Genomic DNA, 20,684 nt, shown 5'->3' with positions numbered 1-20,684 from the left:
TCAATATTAAAAAAAACTGGCCTGTTTATACACTTGGTAGGTGATAGTTTTATTATGTTTCATTATTTTAAAATAATATATGGCCACACTCAAATTATATTTGCTTTACTCCCATCTGTCTTATTCGCATCATGTCTATACCATCTGAAGGAATCTTGACATATTACTTCATAATTTTCTAAATTTTTTATAATGAAATGCATTTTCTATTTTGTGATAGGATCACAACTTTATACATTTATACATAATACATGCACACACAGAATATATATATATATATATATATATATATATATGTAATTAGCTAAGGAGATTCTACTAATTTTATGAATAGTAGTAAATATTTACAATACATCTATTTACTTTTTAAAATATTTATTTATTTATTTATTATATGATGCTGGTAATTGAACCCAGGGCCTCACATATGCTACCACTAACCCCAACCTCAGCCCCTTACTTGTTAAATTAAAGCATACCCTTACTTTTTATTGATTCTTTTTAGTTGTATAAAATATTAGGATAGATTTTGACATAATCACAAAAGCATGGAATATAATTTGCTCTAATACATTCCCCAGCAATAATTGCTCCCGTTCTTTCCTTTGATCTCCTCACTTTTACAGTACTGATTATATATATATATATATACACAAAATTTCGAATACATTAATTTCACTCTTCTTTCATTTTACCGGTCCTCTTTTTTCCCAAAAAAATTATAAGAAAATATAAGTAAACTTTATATACTTATTATTCCATCTTAGATTTACTTTTGACACATAAACTAATTTATGAAATTAAAATTACTTGTGCTATCCTCCTGCTTCTGGTTAGTTTGTTACCCTGAATCTGTCAAATTACCTCCTTCACCCAGAGAATACCTTTTCAACAGTTTTCATATGTAAACTGTCATTGGTTAGCCATGTATTTATGAACTAATTAATGGATTAAAGGGTTTTGCACATGATCTAATTACACTGGCTGAATGTGATGGTGCATGCTTGTAATCCTCATGATTTGTGCATCTGAAGCTAGAGGATCATAAGTTCAAGGTCAGCCTGGGCAACTTAGTGAAAAATTCAAAATAAGAATAAATAAATAAAATAAGGTGGGGAATGCAGCTCAGTGGTAAATTGCTCATTGCTTCAATTCCCAGTACCATAAATAAATAAATAAATAAATAAATAAATAAATAAATAAATAAAATAATTCTATATGACATAATATTAATTTTCATGTTCTGTGTATTAAAATTTCTTTTTTTATTTCACTCTGATGAATATTTTAGACTCAACCATATTAACTCAGTAACTTCCATATTATCCCTGATTTTGTTTATATATATATATATATATATAATGATATATAAAGTATACACATGTCCATATATAAACCTATCAAAAATTGATAAATAATTTCCTTAAGTGGCAGTGATTTCAATGGATTTCAATACCAATGGAGTGGGGATATTTGCTCTGCTTCATGCCCTCACCATCACTTTGTAGTCAGAAATTTTTCGTTTTTTATTTTTTATGAAATGATAAGAATTTTATATGTGATATCATTTCAAGTCATGAAAATTCTCTTTTATATCTTTTTACACATACATATACATGCATGACTTTGCCATCAAAGTTGTTTTTACATTTTCTGAATTGTAGCATCACTTTGTTCACTTTTTATAGATTTTTAGAACATTGTGTTTTAATTTAAGCAGTGTATGGTTGTATCTACTTTCTCCTGGGTGTGGCTTATGCTTTAACATTATTGATAATCATCTTATTTACACTTTTAAAATCTTAAATTATAAAATAATTTACATATCTCTTTCACAGTCTTCATTTGCATAAGTTGATATGCATGATTAAAAGTATCAGTGGAAGAGTTTTTCAAAAAGGAAAAAATAAGCACAGACATATTATGATGGGAACATACTGTGGCAAGACATGCTCTATATTTGTAGTTTGGGGATGTTACCTAAATTTATTAATGTCCTTTAAAGTAAATATTCTTTGATTATATTCCATGCTCCAAGTTTACAGTCTGACTGGAATTATAGAATAAAAGCACCCTTTCAGGATGAGAATGGTTTTCAATAAGATTATAATTTAAATCAGTAAAAAATTAATGTCTAAGGAAAGAGGGAATGACAGAGTGCGGGAGGGAGTGGGAAGGAAGGAAGGAAGGAAGGAAGGAAGGAAGGAAGGAAGGAAGGAAGGAAGGAAGGAAGGAAGGAAAGGTTAAAATTAAAAAAAATAAAGTTCACTTGTTTAGCTGTAAAGGGATCAGGCAATAAGCAATGCTTGAGAAAGAAATATGAATGTTACATGCTGTTATATAAATTTCGTGTTTCATCTTCCCCCTCAAAACATTAGTTTAATTATGACAATCCCAATAAAACCTAGTGAAGATAGAACAATTTCAAAAATTAGCTCATAAAATAAAATACAAACAAATATTACTCTATGAAAGCAATGCAATTCAGTATACTTTATATTTTAAGTTAGTTTAATGAATAAATTTTATTAATATATTCCTTCATTATTTGTCCCATTGATGTACAATAAAGAAGGCTTGAATTCTACTGAAGAACAGTAAGTCTTTCACATTTCTGAATGTTCTGAAATTCTAACCACTCTATCCATATGGTCTATCTCCTTATATACTGTCTCATGTATTTCATTTTATAAAAATGATTTTTCAACTGCTTACTTGAAGTTTTAGTGTAATTTAATGTAATGATGCTAATAGAACTAGTTAATAAATCAACTAGTACGCATAATCATTATGCAACAACAAAATGTTAAAAAATATAATTTCTTTTGACTCACAATATTGTTCATTATTTTCATAGCAACATGAACTATGATCTTCTGAATCTTCATGTGTGTTTTATGGTATTAAACCATGAAGAATGACACTGAAGTTAATGCATTTGTACTCAAGGGATTCACAGACAACAATGACCTGCAAATGATTCTCTTTTTCCTGTTTCTAGCAGTTTACCTCTTTACTCTCCTAGGAAATTTAGGACTGATTGGATTGGTCATCTTGGATTCCCGGCTCCACAATCCCATGTACTATTTTCTGAGTGTGTTGTCTTCTGTGGATGCCTGCTATTCTACAGATATTACCCCTAATATGTTAGCAAATTTCATATCAAAAAGTAAAATAATTTCATATTATGGATGTGCAACACAATCATTTCTTGCTGTTACTTTTGGAACCACAGAATGCTTTCTCTTAGCTGCAATGGCTTATGATCGCTATGTAGCCATATACAACCCACTTCTGTATTCAGTGAGCATGTCACCCAGGGTCTATGTGCCACTCATCATTGCTTCCTATGTTGGTGGAATTCTTCATGCTATTTTACACACAGTGGCCACTTTCAGCCTGTCCTTCTGTGGATCCAATGTAATCAGACACATATTCTGTGACATCCCTCCTCTACTTGCCATTTCTTGTTCTGACACTCACATAAATGAGCTTCTGCTCTTCCTCTTTGTGAGCTCCATTGAGATAGTCACCATCCTGATTGTCCTGGTCTCCTATGGCTTCATCCTGTTGGCTATTCTGAAGATGCATTCTGCTGAGGGGAGGAGGAAAGTGTTCTCTACCTGTGGCTCCCACCTGACTGGAGTGTCCATTTATCATGGGACCATCCTCTTCATGTATGTGAGACCAAGTTCCAGCTATGCTCTGGAACATGACATGATAGTATCAATATTTTACACCATCATGATTCCCATGCTGAATCCCATCATCTATAGTTTGAGAAACAAAGATGTAAAAGAGGCAATGAAAAGACTTTTGGGGAAAAATTTGTGTATGGATAAAATCAAATTTTCACACTAAACACTAAAATGAAAAAAAAATTCTGAGAAAAAATGTTTTCTTTTAGCTTATTAATGTTTTTCATTTATTGAACTATCTTTTAATTTTACCTCTGAAGATTTAAAACCATTATGGAAGTAAAATAATGATTTTTAATTTTTCTGAAACATGTTAATTCATTGATTTTAAAGTTTTACATTTATTATCATTATTTAACTACATATTGTATTATGTTTCATTGTTTCATTGAACAGTTTAAAATAAGATCATGTTAAATTGTCTTCTCAATGTGTGTACAGGTGTGAAAATATCATCTACTTGTTTATGAATTCATTTGCATACACACTCATATACATGTATGCACACATATATACATAGATGCTGGTACTGATTTATTAGTTTTCTAGGGCTGCCATAACAATATACCACAGAATGAGTGGCTTATACAACACAAATTTATTTTTTCATGGTTATTGGAAGTATTGTTCAAAAATAAGTTGTTGGCAGATTGATTTCTTTTGCAGCTTCTCTCTGCAGTTTGTGGATGACCACCTTGTACCTCTGTCTTCAAGTGGTCTTCCTTTTATATGTCTGTGCCCCAAACCCTCATTTTTACAATGAGACCAGTTATATTTGAAGTTCCACCCCAAACTTCTCTTTTTACTAATTATCCCTTTGAAGTAAATATAACACCTTCTGCAACATTTCAATTTCAATATAAGAAATAATGTATAAAATTTAATTAATATATAATATATAAATATTTAGTATATAATATTATAATTAATAGACAATATAATTATAATATTATATATGATTAATTATACATATTAAATATATAAGATTATAATTTAAACTAGTAATAAATAAATGTAGAAGGAAAGAGGGAAGGACAGAGGGTGGGAGGGAGTGGGAAGGGAGAAAGGAAGGAAGGAACAAAGGAAGGAAGTATGGAAGGAAGGAAGGAGAAAATGGTAGAAATTGAGGGAGAGGTGATGAGGAGACATTTCGTTTGATTACTTCAAAGGGATAATATATATAATATAATTAATAATTATAATTAATAATAAATTAGTATATTATATATAATATTGGTGCATGTATGTGCATGCACATGTATATACAGTCATAGAGAGGTATGTGTATGTGTAATCTCTACTTTAAAACATATCCATAGATGTCATATCCATAGATGTCAAACTGCATGGGATCCCGTACTTGCAAGTATGTGTCACTTTATATCTCACTATCTTGATCATATATCACCTGATCAATGGCAAACCTACAGATAACCTGAATCCAGACTGCTTTTCATAAAGTGCCTGGTGTCCAACTTTAATTCAATTTTGAATTTTATGCATCTGTAGCAGTCAACTTATACACTGGATCACATACCACAGATAATATACATAAATTCCTAGGTTCATTACTGGAATATTTTGTGAGGGTGTATTTCTTCCTTTTTAAAATAAATCACACAGAGCATGGATGGAAAACCCATTCTTTAGTTTCTCATAAAAGAGACTCGACATTGTCATATATCTAGGTGATTCTTAAACTGAAGAATAATAAAAGAAGCATAGGTCAGAGTCAGGTACATTGACTGTCTGACTTGACTCATTATCTTTTATGCTCTCATTTAGCCTTTGTTTTAACAGATCTCATTTTCAACACAAATTGACATTTTATCTCTTCTGAATACTGATCTCACTGTCACATGATGATGTTAGCAATTTACCTCCTCTGTGTCTCTCTATATTCCTTCTTTCTTAAGTGTACCTGCTTCACTTATCATTTTTATATATCATGCATTTTTACGTATGTGTCTTTTATTATCTCATCTATTTTATGTCATCTAGAACAATGATATGCATTATCACTTAACATACAGTTGATGGAAAGATCTATGTTTATGAATCAAAAGAATTAATTTTCTTAAATGGCCATATTACCAAAAGTGATATACAGAGTAAATGCAATAATCATCAAAATACTAATGATATTGTTCACAGAACTGGTGAAAATGGTCCTAAAATCCATATGGAAAAATCAAAGATCCAAAATAGCCAAAGCAAACCTGAGCAAAAACAGCAATGCTGCAGGCATCACCATGCCCAATGTCAAACTGTAGTACAGAGCCATAGAAAAGAATAGAATAGAGACAATAGAAAAGAATAGAGGACATAGAATCAAACCCACTCAGTGACTGCCATCTGATTCTTGACAAAAGTGCTAAAAACAAACTTTGGAGAAGATAGCATTGTCACAAATGGTGATGGGAATATTGAATAACCATATGCAGAATATCAGGTTGCTATATTTTAACTTCACAAAAATCAATGCAGAACTGTGGCTCTGGTTCAGTGGTAGTGCACTTGCCTGGCATATGTGACGCACCGGTTTATATACACATCACTGTATATAAATAAATAAAGGTCTCTGGGCTGGGGTTGTAGCTCAGTGGTAGAGCGGTAGAGAACCTGTCTCTCATGTGTGAGGTACTGGGTTTGATGATTAGCACCACATAAAAGTAAATAAACAAAATAAAGATATTGTGTCCAACTATAACTAAAAGAATATTTTTTTAAAAAAATCAATGCAAAACAGTCCAGAGATCTAAGTATAAGGCCCGAAACACTGAACTTCCTTGGGGAAAAGAAATCCCACACACACTGGAAACAATAACTTCCTGAACAGGACTCTTATAGCTTAGGAAATGCTAAGAAGAATTAATAAATAAGCTGACATCAAATTAAAAAGTTTCTGCACAACAAAAGAAACAATTAGCAGAGTAAAGAGAAACATCTACAGAATGGGAAAACATCTTTTCTAGCCACTCTTCTAACATGATTAATATTTAGAACTCAAAATATTTACAACAACAAAAAACTACAATCAGTAAATGAGGATATAAATTGAATAAATATTTCTCAAAAGAAGAAGTACAAATGGTCAATAATTATATGAAAAACTGTTCAACATCTTTACTTAACAGGGAAATGCAAATCAAAGCCATATTGTGACTTTGTTTCACTCAGTTCAAAATCATCAAGAAGGAAATAGAAATAATGACCAACACTGGCAAGAATGTGAGAGAAAAAGAACACTTAAACACTGTTGGTGAGAATGAAAATTAGTACATCCATCATAGAAATCAGTACAGAGGTTTCTCAGTAAACTAAAAATAGAACTACTGAAGATTCAGTTATACCTCTCCCAAATATATTTCTGAATGAATAAAATCAGTGTAATATAGAGAAAACTAATACCAATGTGTATCATAGCACAACTCACAACAGCCAAGTGGTAGAATCAGCCTAGAACTTCATCAAAAAATGAGTGGATAAAAAAATTGTGGTACATGTGCCCAATGAAATGCTACTTAGCAATAAAGCAGAATGAAATCATGTCATTTACAGAAATAATGGATGGAACTGAGATCATAATATTAAACAAAATAAGCCAACTACGAGAGATAAGCATTTCATGTTTTCTTTCATATTTGGAATCTAGTAGAAAAATTAGATGAATGTGGAAGGGAGACAATTAGTGAAGATAAAGAGAATCTGTGGTAGGAGGAAGGGATGGTAAGGATGGGTAATAGGGAGGTAGAAATAATCAAAATGCATTGTACACTTGTGAGAATAAAACACAATGAAATAGACTATTTTGTGTAATTAATATCTGCTAAAAATTGTTCTTAGTGAATGTTTTGGATTTTAGATTTTAGAAACGTTTATTTCATCCTAGAGATATATGAAACAGGATGTTTATTAAAATATTAGATGTACTATTATTTCATCATTTATTTAAAGAATTGTTTTTTTCTTGTTCATTCTGTTAGTGAATTTTTCTATTCCCTTCTAAATTTCTGAACTGAATTTATTTTCTAGTGAATAGTTAGTGGCACACATATATTTAAGTAGTCAATATTTTCATTATCTATATTTATTTTTATTTTATTTTTGTTTTACTTAGGAACGGTTTTGAATTTTGGTTTTAATTGCCTACATAAAAATATCAAAGAAGTTTTATTTTATTTTATTTACTTCTAAACAGAATGCATTTTATATTATTTTCTACATCAGATCTCTTTTTAAGCTAATATATGACAATATTTCACAATTACTTCACATGCTTTAGAATTGAAAGGAGCCCCTCTTATTTGAAGTTAAAGTTTAATATAAACTCATGTATAAAAAACAATCTTTCAGCTGTGCATTTTCTGTCTTTCTAATGGTTCATTGACTGGTTTTATTGGATGGATAACAGTTTTTCCAATATTAGAATCCTATTTTTCTTTCCTTTCCCCTGTATGCCAAATTCTCTACTTTAGAACATTGGTTGCTACATTGTTCTTTGAGCAGATATAAATCATGTCTAAATTTTCATGGCAAATTAAATCATATCATTACAAAGCAGCCTTTTGTTCATTTTGAAGCTCTTCCATGCATTCTATATTTTTGATATAAAAAGTTACAACAGATGTTCTCCAGTTTATTATCTAAATGCCTTTGTGGCCAGTCCTTCCTTTGTACCTTTCTGAAACACTTTGTAACATATTTGACTTTATAAAGAAACTGTACTGAGGTGGATACTGGCACATGGTATTGGAGGTGAACTCTGTTCACCACCCCTCCCCATCCCCCCAAATATAAATCTGCATTCACAGAAATGCCTTCGGAAGAGTTAAGAAAACAAGTGGAAGATAACAGTATTTGGATTATTATTTAATAATAATATAAAATAAAATTACACATGGAAGTTTCTAGGAAGGACAGTGTTACCTTACTTAGGTCATATCTCCCTCATCTCCAGGTAACACAGAACCTAGAGGAATGTCACACATTTGGAAAAGGGAAAGGCATGTAGGACCTTACCTGGGACACCACCACTGCTCCTGCTAAAAGAAAGCCCTACATTGACAGACCCCACAGTTCCACATTCCAGGCCACTACCTACAGACTGAGATTACAAACCTGACCTGGCATTAGACAGGACCACATGGCCACAGACTTTAGGCTTATAGGACAATCTCTAACTTGTATCACTGCCAGGCTGACTTTCATGGTCATGGACTCCTCACATCCTAGAACACGGACAAACCTCAAAGGCTTCAAGAATGCCACATTTCTGCACTGACCACATCAGCCCTGAGCTTCTGGCAGTGCCATGCCAGCCACAGCTACTCTGTGCTTACAGTGAACATGAAGGTTACACAGAACCTTTCTCAGACAAAGGCAAGCTGAGAAGACTGGGATAAGTCCCTACTTCTTTAAATGCACAAACATTGATGCATGACCACAAACATCAAGACAATCAAGGAAATATGTTATCACCAACAGACAAAAGGAGGTGCTAGCTATTGGCCAAAAATAAATGAAGATTCAGTGAACTTAACAGACACATATAGAACATCCAATTTAATAGCTAAAACTGCATATTCTTCCAAATTGCACAAGGAGCATTCTCCAACACAGATCACATATTAGAACACAAAATTGTATAAAAAAAATTCATGAAGATTGAAAAATAGTATGAGGTATCACTTCTCATAACTTGGTGTAAATCTAAGCATGAGTTAAGGAATAAATTTGGTAATATCAAAAATATTTGGAAATTTAAAAAACAGTCTATCCCAAAAGTCTTCTTTTTAAAGATATGCTAGGTATGTTAATGATTATATATGTTCCTCAGCTCACAATGGAGTAATACAAGTTCTAATGAAGCCATAAGAATATCACAAGTCAAAAATGCACTTAATGATAGATACACTGAAAAACACATCGAAAATAAAAAAAAATCATATATTGAACAATATATATGAAGATTTGATTATGAACACAATTTTCCTTATCAAATTAAAATAATACACAGGAAATATAAAACATTAGAAAAGTTTTAAAAATATAACTTATATGCTCTAAATTTTAAATAGTAAAATGTATATTTTAGTGCATTTAGTATGTTTTAGTATGTTAGGGTTTTTGAAAAATTTTTACCACTCTGAAAATAAAACCTGTACTGTCTAAACAGTCATTCCTAATTTTCCACTTTCCTATCCTTTAAACATTAATCTACTGTCTCCATGTATTTGCTTATTGTGTACCTTCCATAAAAAGTATTATTAAATATGAGGTCTTTTATAACTAATATACTTAATTAAAATAATGTCTTGAGGGCCATCCTTTTTATGACATTATCAATGATATTTCTTCTTATTACCAAGCAAGTGAGTTACTAAAGTTTATTAAATTGTTGCTGATAAACATTTGTTAGTGATGCTGATAGAAATGAGAGTAATTTAGTCTGCTCAAATCTGCAGATACAAAAATAAATAAATAAATAAGAGAGAGAGAGAGAGAGAGAGAGAGAGAGAGAGAGAGAGAGGAGAGAGGATACTAGAGAGAGGGTAGTCAGGATACAGCATATTCTGGGGGAAGAAAGAGATTCAGAAATACAGCAATTCAGAAAAGCAAGGACTATACTTGCAAATACCTCTTCAGAACTTAGCAACTAGCCTCTGTGGTTGGCTCTTGTGCATATGGTAATTGTGCATAATTACCTTATGCACAAGAGCCACCCACAGGGCCTACGCATTTTATGTTCCTGCTCTGTTCTTTCTTAGTCTTTACAATATTCTGAATAATTGAAGAGGATCACACATCACTCTTATCAACAACCCAGTATGAAAAGGAAGATTTTCAAACTGGAAAAATAATCTTAATTGTTTTCATGTAGATATTGGTTAAGTAAGAATATAATTTATTTAGTAATTACAGGACTATTCAGGCTACCTGCTTTCTCTGATATGGTCACTTTTAAGGATTTACATAGCTCATTTAAGTGTAAAATTTATTAGCAATTGGTGGTTTGTATGACCTCATATTTTCTACTAAATATTTATGAGAACTCTAGTGATATCCTTTATTTCATTTCTCATATGTATTATGTATTTTTGTTCTTTTCAGTAGTGATCATCAAAGTTATCAAATTCATATTTACCATCTGATAGTTTGACTAAAAAATATTTTATAAAGGCTTTGTCATATGATTCTTAAAATAGTATAGATCTTCCTTTCCCATTTGTGAACTATTTTTTCATTAATTTAATAATTATTTATTACCTAATCCTACATTGCATCAGGGCAGTTTTATTTATTGAAGCAATTAATATTTTAAAAAAATACTGTTTAGTACACTTACCTTCATTTTTACATCTTTGGCATTTATTTATGATATTATTTTTATACATGCTCTATTGTTACCATATTCCTCCATACCTGGAAAATTATTTGAAGCACAAGTCTGTAAAATCATTTCAGTATCTGTGAATTTAATGTTCATTTTCATATATGTGTGCTATTTTTGTGTGAAAGCATGTTTCCCTAAAAATGTATTTATTCTGCCTATATGTGAGAAATATATTTCAAATAATTTAGTGGAAAATGATTTCTTTTAGACCAAGGATTGAATCCAGGGACACTTAACCACTGAATCACATCCCAAACCTTTTTTTATCTTTCATTTTGAGACAGCGTCTTGCTAAGTTGCTTAGTCTAGCTTTGAACTTGTAATTCTCCTGCCTCAGTATCCTGAGTTTCTGAAATTAAAGGAATATGCCACAACAATTTTTGTCTTTTACCACTTTAAATATATCTTCATTATTTGCTGGTGTATAACATTTCTTATAATATCTGCTAAAATTCTTTCAGTGTTTCTTCCATATGTAATATGTATCTTCCACTGATTTTTTTTTAACTTAGCTCAACTCTATCAGTGACACTTAATATTGTATGTGTTTTTTGTTGGTTGGTTGTTGTACTTTTTGTATTTATCCATGATGGTGAACTTGATGTGAACTGATTTGACTGTGAGATGCCAAGATATTTGACAAACATTATTCTTAGTGTTTCTGTGAGACTGTCTTGAATGAGATCAACCTTCAAATTTGTGGAATCTGAGTAAACAGATTTCCCTTCATTATGCATGTGAACCTCATGCAATCAGTTGAAAGCCTATGTAGAACTCAAAGAAACCCTCCCACAAGGAAGAGAGAATTTCCCAGAGTTCTGACTTATGCAATCACCAAGAGAAGCTCTTCCTGGTTCCACAGCAGACTGCCTGTGGACTCCAATGGAAAACCAACAGTAGGTAGTAATGAGCAATGGTATGCAAACACAATATAGCAGGGTTACTGGATTCCTTTGAATTGCCTTTAGTGAACCATCAACTTGTAGAACAACAACATGAATACTAACCCTGGGAATAAACAGGTGAAAACAAAGGAGGAAAATTTAAAATGCATCAAAAAAGGGAATATCATTGGGCTAAATCCTGACAGGTCTACTGAGTTTATTGTAACAATGAGGATTTAGGGCCATGGGTTTTTCATTGGATTTCAGAAGGGAAAATTCATTAATGGAACAGGTGCACTAAGATGAACTCTGCCTGGCCATTGGTCCCAGAACCTGCATTAATATATTATTAAGTTGTAAACAAAGCTCCCTGAAGAGTATAGTAGCTGTAACAGTTATGGAGAAGATGATCTACAGTCAAAAGTTCCTTGAGTGGTTTGAAGGAGGAGATAAATAGAGATGGTAAAGACTACAGAAGGTGGAACTCAGTTCTCCTGACAAACATCAAACAGCAATGGATTTGGAAGCAGTTCTGCTTTCTTTGTTGCTTTTTGCTGGGAGGTGACCCAGTCTATCTTGAGAGTGCTTTTTGCTTGAGATGTACTTTGCTTTAATTCATACTAAAATTCTTTTCCTTGGTTTTTTGGAGTTTGATTTATTTATTTTTTTCATCTGAACACAGATCCTAGGTTTGGGGCTTCATCTCTCCACTCTTCTGTGACACTCTTGGGAGACTGATAATTCATCCTGAAAATTTTGCACCTTCTAAATGGAAAATTTTGGACTTTATAGTTTCTATAATAACACGACTCAATTCCTTCCTAATCAATTTGCGCTCTCTCTCTCTCTCAGTGTATGTATTCTATATATATAATATTAATATGTATAACATTATAATATATATACTATTTATAATATTCAATATAAATTAATATATATATGATATTTTATATATCTGCATAAACATACACATCCTAGTGCTGCTAATTTTACAGAAAACTCTGACTGATACTATTACTGAGATTGTTTCTTAGAGGAAGATTATTAAGTAAGAGATTGATAAATTGGGGGTTTCTTTCTTTTTTGGGAGTGGGTACTGAGGGTTGAACTCAGGGGCACTCAAACACTGAGCCACATCCCATACTATTTTGTATTTTATTTAGAGACAGGGTGTCACTATTAGCGCCTTGCTGTTGCTGGGGCTGCTTTGAACTTGTGATCCTCCTGTCTCAGCCTCCTGAGCTGCTGGGATAACAGGTGCCCCCCACTGTGCCCAGCTTTTTTTTTTTTTTTAATCAAATGTCTCCTATAATAATCTTAAAAGGCAGTGTGACTTGTTTTTCCTACAGTAAGTAGAACACCAATAGTCTGAGGTAAAATGCGGTAATACAGACCTTCCATACATCACTGTTTTATACTGAAAATCAAGCACTTCCAGCAGTATGACAGTAAACATTGTAGCCAAACTGCGCAATATGACTGGCTTCTTGTTCCTAATGTCTCTAAACAAATTGGGACAAGAAACAGAAAATCTCAGGGGTTTGAATTTCCAGATCAAGAAACATAAAAATGAACTGAAAGCTTGCATGTCAGGCCTGAACAAGTCCCTTATCTCCTGAAGTGGCAGAGCTGATATTGTTGCAAACCATACCCAGATCTCATCTTGGGGTGGCGGACATAAAATACAAATTGAATACTTACAGGTGACTAATTTAAATGTGAGAGGAGATTGAGAAGGATTATGACGTGGAAGTTGAAATGAAAACATGTGACAGGCCACTGATGAACTTCAGGACTTTGATCCTAAATGTTGATGACTCCTCTTTGTCAGTACAAGAAGCTAGATCCATCTGGGAGGATGGACCTTGCATTACCTGAAGACATTGCAGTGTCATCATGTAAGATGGTTTCCCTGAAGACCATTCTGAATCTCTTCAGGACTGTTCCACACAACCTCTTTGCTTTTTGACATATTACTACACTCATGTTTTAGGAAACTCCCCCAAATGAGGTGCAAATTATAATCTTGTAAAGATGCTATACGCCAAGAGAATTATAAGATCTTCCTAATTTATACAGATTCATACAAAAATTCAGGAAATATGTGTGAGAATGAATATTAAGAATATGGGGTAATGATGGAGGGAATATACAATTATCAGAGTGAATTTATTGACATGACTTCAATAAGCAAAAATTCTGTACTTAGCTCATATACTTAGAAAGTCTTAACAATTTATTTGATCAGCTGAAACAGACCAAATGTAGCCTACAGTTATTAGAAATGTTGCACCCACATTTTTTTTTCCATACAGAAAGTGATTCAAAGACTTAGAGATATTTGAAAATTAGAGTGAGTTTGTCATTTAAGACTACTAATTCAAACTGGGAGAATCTAGAAGATAAATTATTTATCATGAGTGTGGAAAATAAAGTTTTGAGAGGACGCACATCCCAGAATTCTTGAAGATCATACAGTGGAACCAGAACTTTTTGTGGGACCAGAACTTATAGGGGGAAATACTGCTACTATTAAGTAAGTCTAAATTCAGTGAAAGTAAATGGAAACTGGGGTAGTAAAGGTCAATGGTCTGTTCACAATTTTCAAAGACAAAGTAAACATAGGTACTTTAAATGGCTATAGAGTTAAAGCAATAATCTATAACATACTCCAAGCAGATCTATTGTCTTTGCTAGTTGATTGTGAATTTCCTAGATGTGAAATAGATAAATAGCCTACTAAATTATTATTTCCTCTGTATAAGCAGAAAAGTTTCAGGTCAAGTGAATGAAAGTCAAACATTAATCTTAAAAAGAGAATGAGACAGTCCCTTTAAAGTGTCCATACTTTGAACCAATCTTTAGGTCCAGAATAATTTGAATAAAGGAGAGTCCATGTACCTGGGGAAGGATCCAGGGCACTGCCAAAGATGTATATTGTTAATATTTTCCCAGAGATATTTATGAACTTTTAACAGATTAACTGTGCATTAATGGAAAACATCTGACCATATCTTTCAAAGATTATTGGACTCTAACTCTGAATTGCCAGAAATTACAGGAAACCAAGTATGTCACTTGGTGCACTTTCAAAAGAGATGCTTATCAATCTACTTAAAGGCATTTTAACACAGGTTAGTATCAAGTGTCTTCATAAAACCATCCTTTGGTTATTTCACCAATATTGAAATATTAATAATAAAATAATATAATTCTCAGCTTCAGCCAGAAGAATTCCTGACCTGTGGATGAGCGTTATTGTTGTGGGAAATGACAAATGGAAGTCATTAGAACTATCTATAACTAGAAAAATAGTGAACCAAAAGCAACATTGCATCCTTAGAGGCATCTTAGCTATTACTGTCACCTTGAGGAGGAGAAAGATAAAGGGGTGGCGATTCCCAAAACATCCCAATTATTTTTATCTGTTTGACTTATTCTAAAGAAAAATGGATTTTGTGGGACAGTGAATTATTATAAACTTAGTCAGGTAGTGACTCTAAGTATGTCTTCCATACCATATTTAGGTTCATTGTTTGAACATTTAAACATATCTCTTGTAACTACCATTCACACCAGTTGTTTTGGAAAATATTTTCTATTCATCCCTGCCAATCAACACCACCAGAGACAGTTAGGTTTCAGAGAGCAATGCACCTTCACTGTCATCATCAGTGATATATCAACTATTCAGCTTTATGTCACCCCTGAATTTATAGAGATCTCACACATCTTTCCAACACACAAGACATCATGTTGGTTTCCTATATTAAAGACAACTACTGAACAAAAACCAATAATTACTCTAGACTTATTGATTGCTTAGAGAATTGTTTGTCAGAGGGTAGGGGAAAATTTTGACAATAATTCATGGATTTCTGCCTAAGAATTTCTGTGTATCAAGTGCCATAGCTTGTTGGGCTATTCCTTTAAATGATGAAGGACAGCTTCTTTCATTTCCTTTACTTCAAGCTATAAAGAGACATAATGCCTAATGAGCCTCTTTGAACTTTGGTAGAACAGCATATTCCCTTTTCACGTCAGTTACTCCAGAAAACATGTGGCATGAACTGAAAAGCTGAAATTTTGTTTGAGACTCAGCACAAACAAAGCCTCAACCAGTTTAGGCTGCCCTGCAAGCTCCTCTGAGACTTGAGCCATATGGCACAATAGATCCCAGTGCATGAAATGTCACTGCAGATGAAGATGTATGGAGCCTTTGATAGTATCCCAAAGATGCAGGCCATTCAGATTTTGAAGAACCCTGCCATCCTCTATGGACAACTAATCTTTAAGAAGTAGATAAATGATGGCTCCAGGACTTCAGCAGATACTGAATGAATGCTCAACAATAGATCTCAAATTTTCCATGTGACTCAAGCTGCCCATGAGGAAAAGGGTCTTGTCTTGTTTTTGCTTTCTTTCTGTCTTTCTTCCTTCCTTTCTTTCTGCCTTTCTCTTTTCCTTTTTTTTTTTTCATTCTTTCTTTTTTTCTTCCCAGTACTGGGGATTAAACCTGAGGCATCTGGGCAAGTGCTGTACCACTGAACTACATCCCTAGCTCAAGGAAATAGGTATTATCTAGTCCACTGATCCATAAAATTTAGTATTTCCTGCAGCCTTCCATCATGAGATCAGTCCAGAGCAGGCTCTGAAAAGCCCAAGTAAGTTGCACTAAATGCTCTCCACGTGCTCTAAGAGGCCCGTGGTCCATGGTCCATGTTTCTGCCATATTGCCTTCTTTCTCCCCATCTGAGCAAATGGTTATATAGGAGTTTCCTATCATGTGTTGGCAGAGTAAAAGAATCCTCCATCTTGATTGACAGATGGTTCTGCATGATGTACAGGCATCACTCCAAAGTGAACAACTGTAGCACTACAGCCCCTTATGTAGAGTATAAGTAAGTGTTGAAGAGTTATGGTTTCTTCTACCTATACAGCCTCAGGGTGCAGGAAGTAAACAGGGCTAGGGCCATGACACAGAGCCTTCACTGGGGCAATGCACACTAGAGCTATGGAGACAAGGCCACCCTAAGACCTGAGGACTGTAGAGCCATCAAAGTATAATACCTTCCCAGGAAAGTTACATGCCTGCTACTTCAGTGCATGAGAGCTGACACGTTTATTTCACCTGGCCAAGCCATGAAAGCTGTGGATCTCCAATCCCTTGCCTTAGTATGTTTCAGGAGGTGGAACATGGAGTAAAAGAGTATTCCCCAGCTTTAAGATTTAATATTGTTTGCCTATTGTGTATTAGAGATATTTAATTTTTGTTCCCATCTTTTTTATTATGTAGGCTAAATCCCTATATATTCCACATAGGTCAAGTATGCAATGGACTATGAGTTATAGTGGCAACCATTGCATAGACCCACCAGCAAAGCCTAATGGAGGCAGCCATAGAGGTCTCCATCCCTGACTCTTGTGTTCCTGCTTGAAAGGATTCTAGGAAGACATAAGATATAGTAAAAGAATAACAAAGTTTATTTTAAAAAGATGTGAAAAAGGTAATGGGGACACTCTCAAGGGAGGCAGTGGGTATTCTCAAAGAGGAGAAGGATGTCACATTCCATCTGCTTTCCTGTTTCATAGGGAGTCCAAAGGAAGTTTCCAAAGAGTCCTGCCCACTTCTGCCTCTAGACTTTCGACTGACAGCAGGATTGCATCAGACCTTTAAATCCCTACTGTTCATGGTGAAGATCCCAAAAAAGCTGTAGGTCACATTGACCCATGATGACCAGTTCTAATTGAAACTTATTAATACAGATTTTATTCTAAGGAAAGTTATTCATATTTCCCTTAGTTCTGGAATCTGGCCCATGTGAGGGTTTTACAAGTCTCCTTGCTCCAGGGTAACTTGTCAGGATGGAGACTTTCCTGTATTTCTCTTGCAGTTAACAAGTTTGCTGAGGAATATAACATATTCTATTGATTTAAACCAGGTAGGCCTGCAAGTAAATTGCTTTTATGTCCCGTATTTTATTGGTGTATTATACTTGTACATAATGGTGGGATTTGTTCAACATTCATACATGCACAAAATATAACAATATAAGTTGGCCAATACAATTTTCCAGAATATCCTTTTTCCCTCACCTCTTTATTCCCCAAACAGTAGGCCAGGTTTTAGATTCATTCCCTTAACTTCATGTTCCTATTGCTCACATCTGTCTGTTACCTTATCAGAAGCCACATTGCCAATACACCAAATGCAATAATTTTACTCTTAGTTCTATTGTTCTAATGAAGATCTTTAATCATTCCTAAAATATCATCTAAAAGCTAAACAATGAAGATGGTAAGGTGAAAAGATATGTCTACTCTTTCATTGAATGGATAACTTGCTGCAAAGTTGGAATTCTGTGACTAGGCAGCTTAGTTTAAATTCTGGTACTCTCAAGAGCTGTGTGTGGCATCAAGTAAATTTCTTAAAGTTTGTATGTTGTTGTTTTCTCATCTATCATAAATAGTAATATTACAGCTGCTTCTTGGAATTGTTATGAATGCGAAGAACATACACACATATATGTAAAAATTATGCAATTTTATACATACATGTATGTGTTTATGTGTGTGTGTGTGTGAACGTACATGACATTTATGCTCTTGTTTAGTACCTAACCTAATAAGCTGCATATGATTCTCAGTTTTTGGTATTAACCATTCATTCATTGACTCACTATTTAATAAATAATCTCTCAGTAGACTCTAAGTTCTAGGTATGTTTTACAGTTTGGGGGATATAACTCTGAGAACACATAGGTATCATGACTGTCTTTATACAAGGTACAGTGTGAAGTTATTGGTAGACAGTGACAACTAAGTACATCAAAATGTTTTAAATGAGAACAGTGATAAGTAATGAAAAAAAAGAGGTTTCATGTAGATAGTAGGTGAAAGAATTTTATTTTACTTATTTATTTTTTGCCTGACACAGTGGAACATTCCTGTGTTCCCAGCAATTTGGGATATTGAGGCAGAAGATTTTAAGTTCAAGGCCAATTAAAAAAAAAAAACAGGACCAAAATCTATCAGAGAATATTTACTAAACATATGCCTAACCAATTTAAATTTCTTAATAGAATGGTAGACTCCAGTAACAAAATGATTCCGGAACACTGCAGACATTTTGAATTTTGCAGGCAGTTATTTAGATTTTTTTTTTTTTTTTACCAGAGATTGAACTTAGGGGCACTCAACCACTGAGCTACATCCCCCAGACCTATTTTGTATTTTCTTTAGAGACAGAGTCTCACTGAGTTTCTTAGTGCCTTGCTGTTGCTAAGGCTGGCATTGAACTTGAGATCCTCCTTCCTCAGTCTCCAGAGCCACTGGAATTATGTGCCAACTGGCCGGCAGAAAATATTTTTGAAGTAATTGTTTTTGCATTAAAAATTTATGTCTGATTGGGCCCAGTGGTGCCAAGTGTGTAATCCAGCAGCTTGGGAGGCTCAGGCTTGAGGATCGCTAGTTCAAAGACAGCATTAGTAACAGCAAGACACTAAGCAACTCAGTGAGACCCTGTCTCTAAAGAAAATTTAAAAAAAAATAGGACTGGAGATGTAGCTCAGTGGTTGAGTGCTCCTAAGTTCATTCCCTGGCACACACAGAAAAAGTAAGAAAAATCATGTCTGAAAATTATTTGTATGCATCTCAAACACTTAAAAATAACATAATTTTGGTTACTCTATTCTGATTGATGAATTTACAGTAAAAATGGGCTTAGACAGAAAGCAGTGTTTCATTGAACGAAAAGTAAATTTTTGCCCTTAATACCTCTTCAAATAAATTTTTGAACAAAATTAAAGAAAGCATAATTTTGAAGTAGAAACATGTCAACAGAGGTGAAGTCAGACTACTTCCATTCTGTGCCCTTCTTCCATGGATGTAAATTTTGACTAATAATAATGTTGGGAGGTGATTTCTTTGTTACTAAGTAATGAAAGTAGAGCTAGGAACTGAGGAAGAATTTAGAATTGAATTAAACCCCTAAGGTAGACTAATTTTTGCAGATGTTTGGATAGTCATTTACAAATAGTTCTTTCCTAGTCTAAAGTTTTGCTTTTCTTGGACCTTAAAAGACTTCTCAATGAATATCCACATTTGGTATCTGTATATTTCTGGTAGTTCCAAAATGGATTATCCATTTCTGTGAATAAAAGAGGCCAGGGAAAATTTAATAGGAAAAGAATATTCATCATGTATAGAAACAGAAAAACAGCAAAAGAGATGCTCACAACTTGAATGGATCTCGATATGTGATGAAATGTTTAGAAAATAAGATTTGGGGATTCTTGCATAGGGATTTTAGAATAGGAAATTAACTACATAATAAATGCTGGAGATATGATATAAGTAGTTGGAGTTTTTTTTTTTAATTTATAGAATTCTGAGGACATAGCTTCTAGTTAAAGCAAGCAAAACTCAATTCTACAACCAAAAATATCAATAGCCTTACATCCCAGAATGTATAATATGAATTTATTTGATAAAATAATAGGCATATACATACAGCTGACACAATTTATCTTAATTTGAGAAATTTTTGACTGGAGAGCTGATGATTATTTTACTTATAAGGAGTCTAGCATATATAGCATAACTAAAACAAGGACATTTTGTCACCAATTTCTGCCATACAGATATGAATAGACATCCACTTTTATTTATTTTTAAAATTTTACTCAAATAAAAAATTTACATGAG

The 20,684-nt window shown here is 33.4% G+C and overlaps 1 protein-coding gene across 2 annotated transcripts; it reads left to right on the top strand.

Annotated features, from left to right (window-relative positions):
• The first annotated feature begins 1,442 nt into the window (after positions 1–1,442).
• On the top strand, positions 1,443–3,861 carry LOC101977438 (olfactory receptor 5T18). 2 transcript variants are annotated; one of them, XM_040286758.2, is made up of 2 exons: positions 1,443–1,482; positions 2,909–3,861. In XM_040286758.2, exons 1-2 carry the CDS (start codon positions 1,443–1,445, stop codon positions 3,859–3,861), a joined length of 993 nt encoding a protein of 330 aa, XP_040142692.2. The 2 variants fall into 2 exon arrangements, with proteins under 2 accessions (XP_040142692.2, XP_021577102.2); XM_021721427.2 differs by lacking the exon at positions 1,443–1,482 and having other exon boundaries at positions 2,832–3,861.
• The last annotated feature ends 16,823 nt before the right edge of the window (positions 3,862–20,684 follow it).

This window comes from Ictidomys tridecemlineatus, chromosome 4 (assembly GCF_052094955.1).
Source record: "Ictidomys tridecemlineatus isolate mIctTri1 chromosome 4, mIctTri1.hap1, whole genome shotgun sequence".
Lineage (NCBI taxonomy): Eukaryota > Metazoa > Chordata > Mammalia > Rodentia > Sciuridae > Ictidomys > Ictidomys tridecemlineatus.
This window is presented reverse-complemented; position numbering and strand designations above follow the sequence as displayed.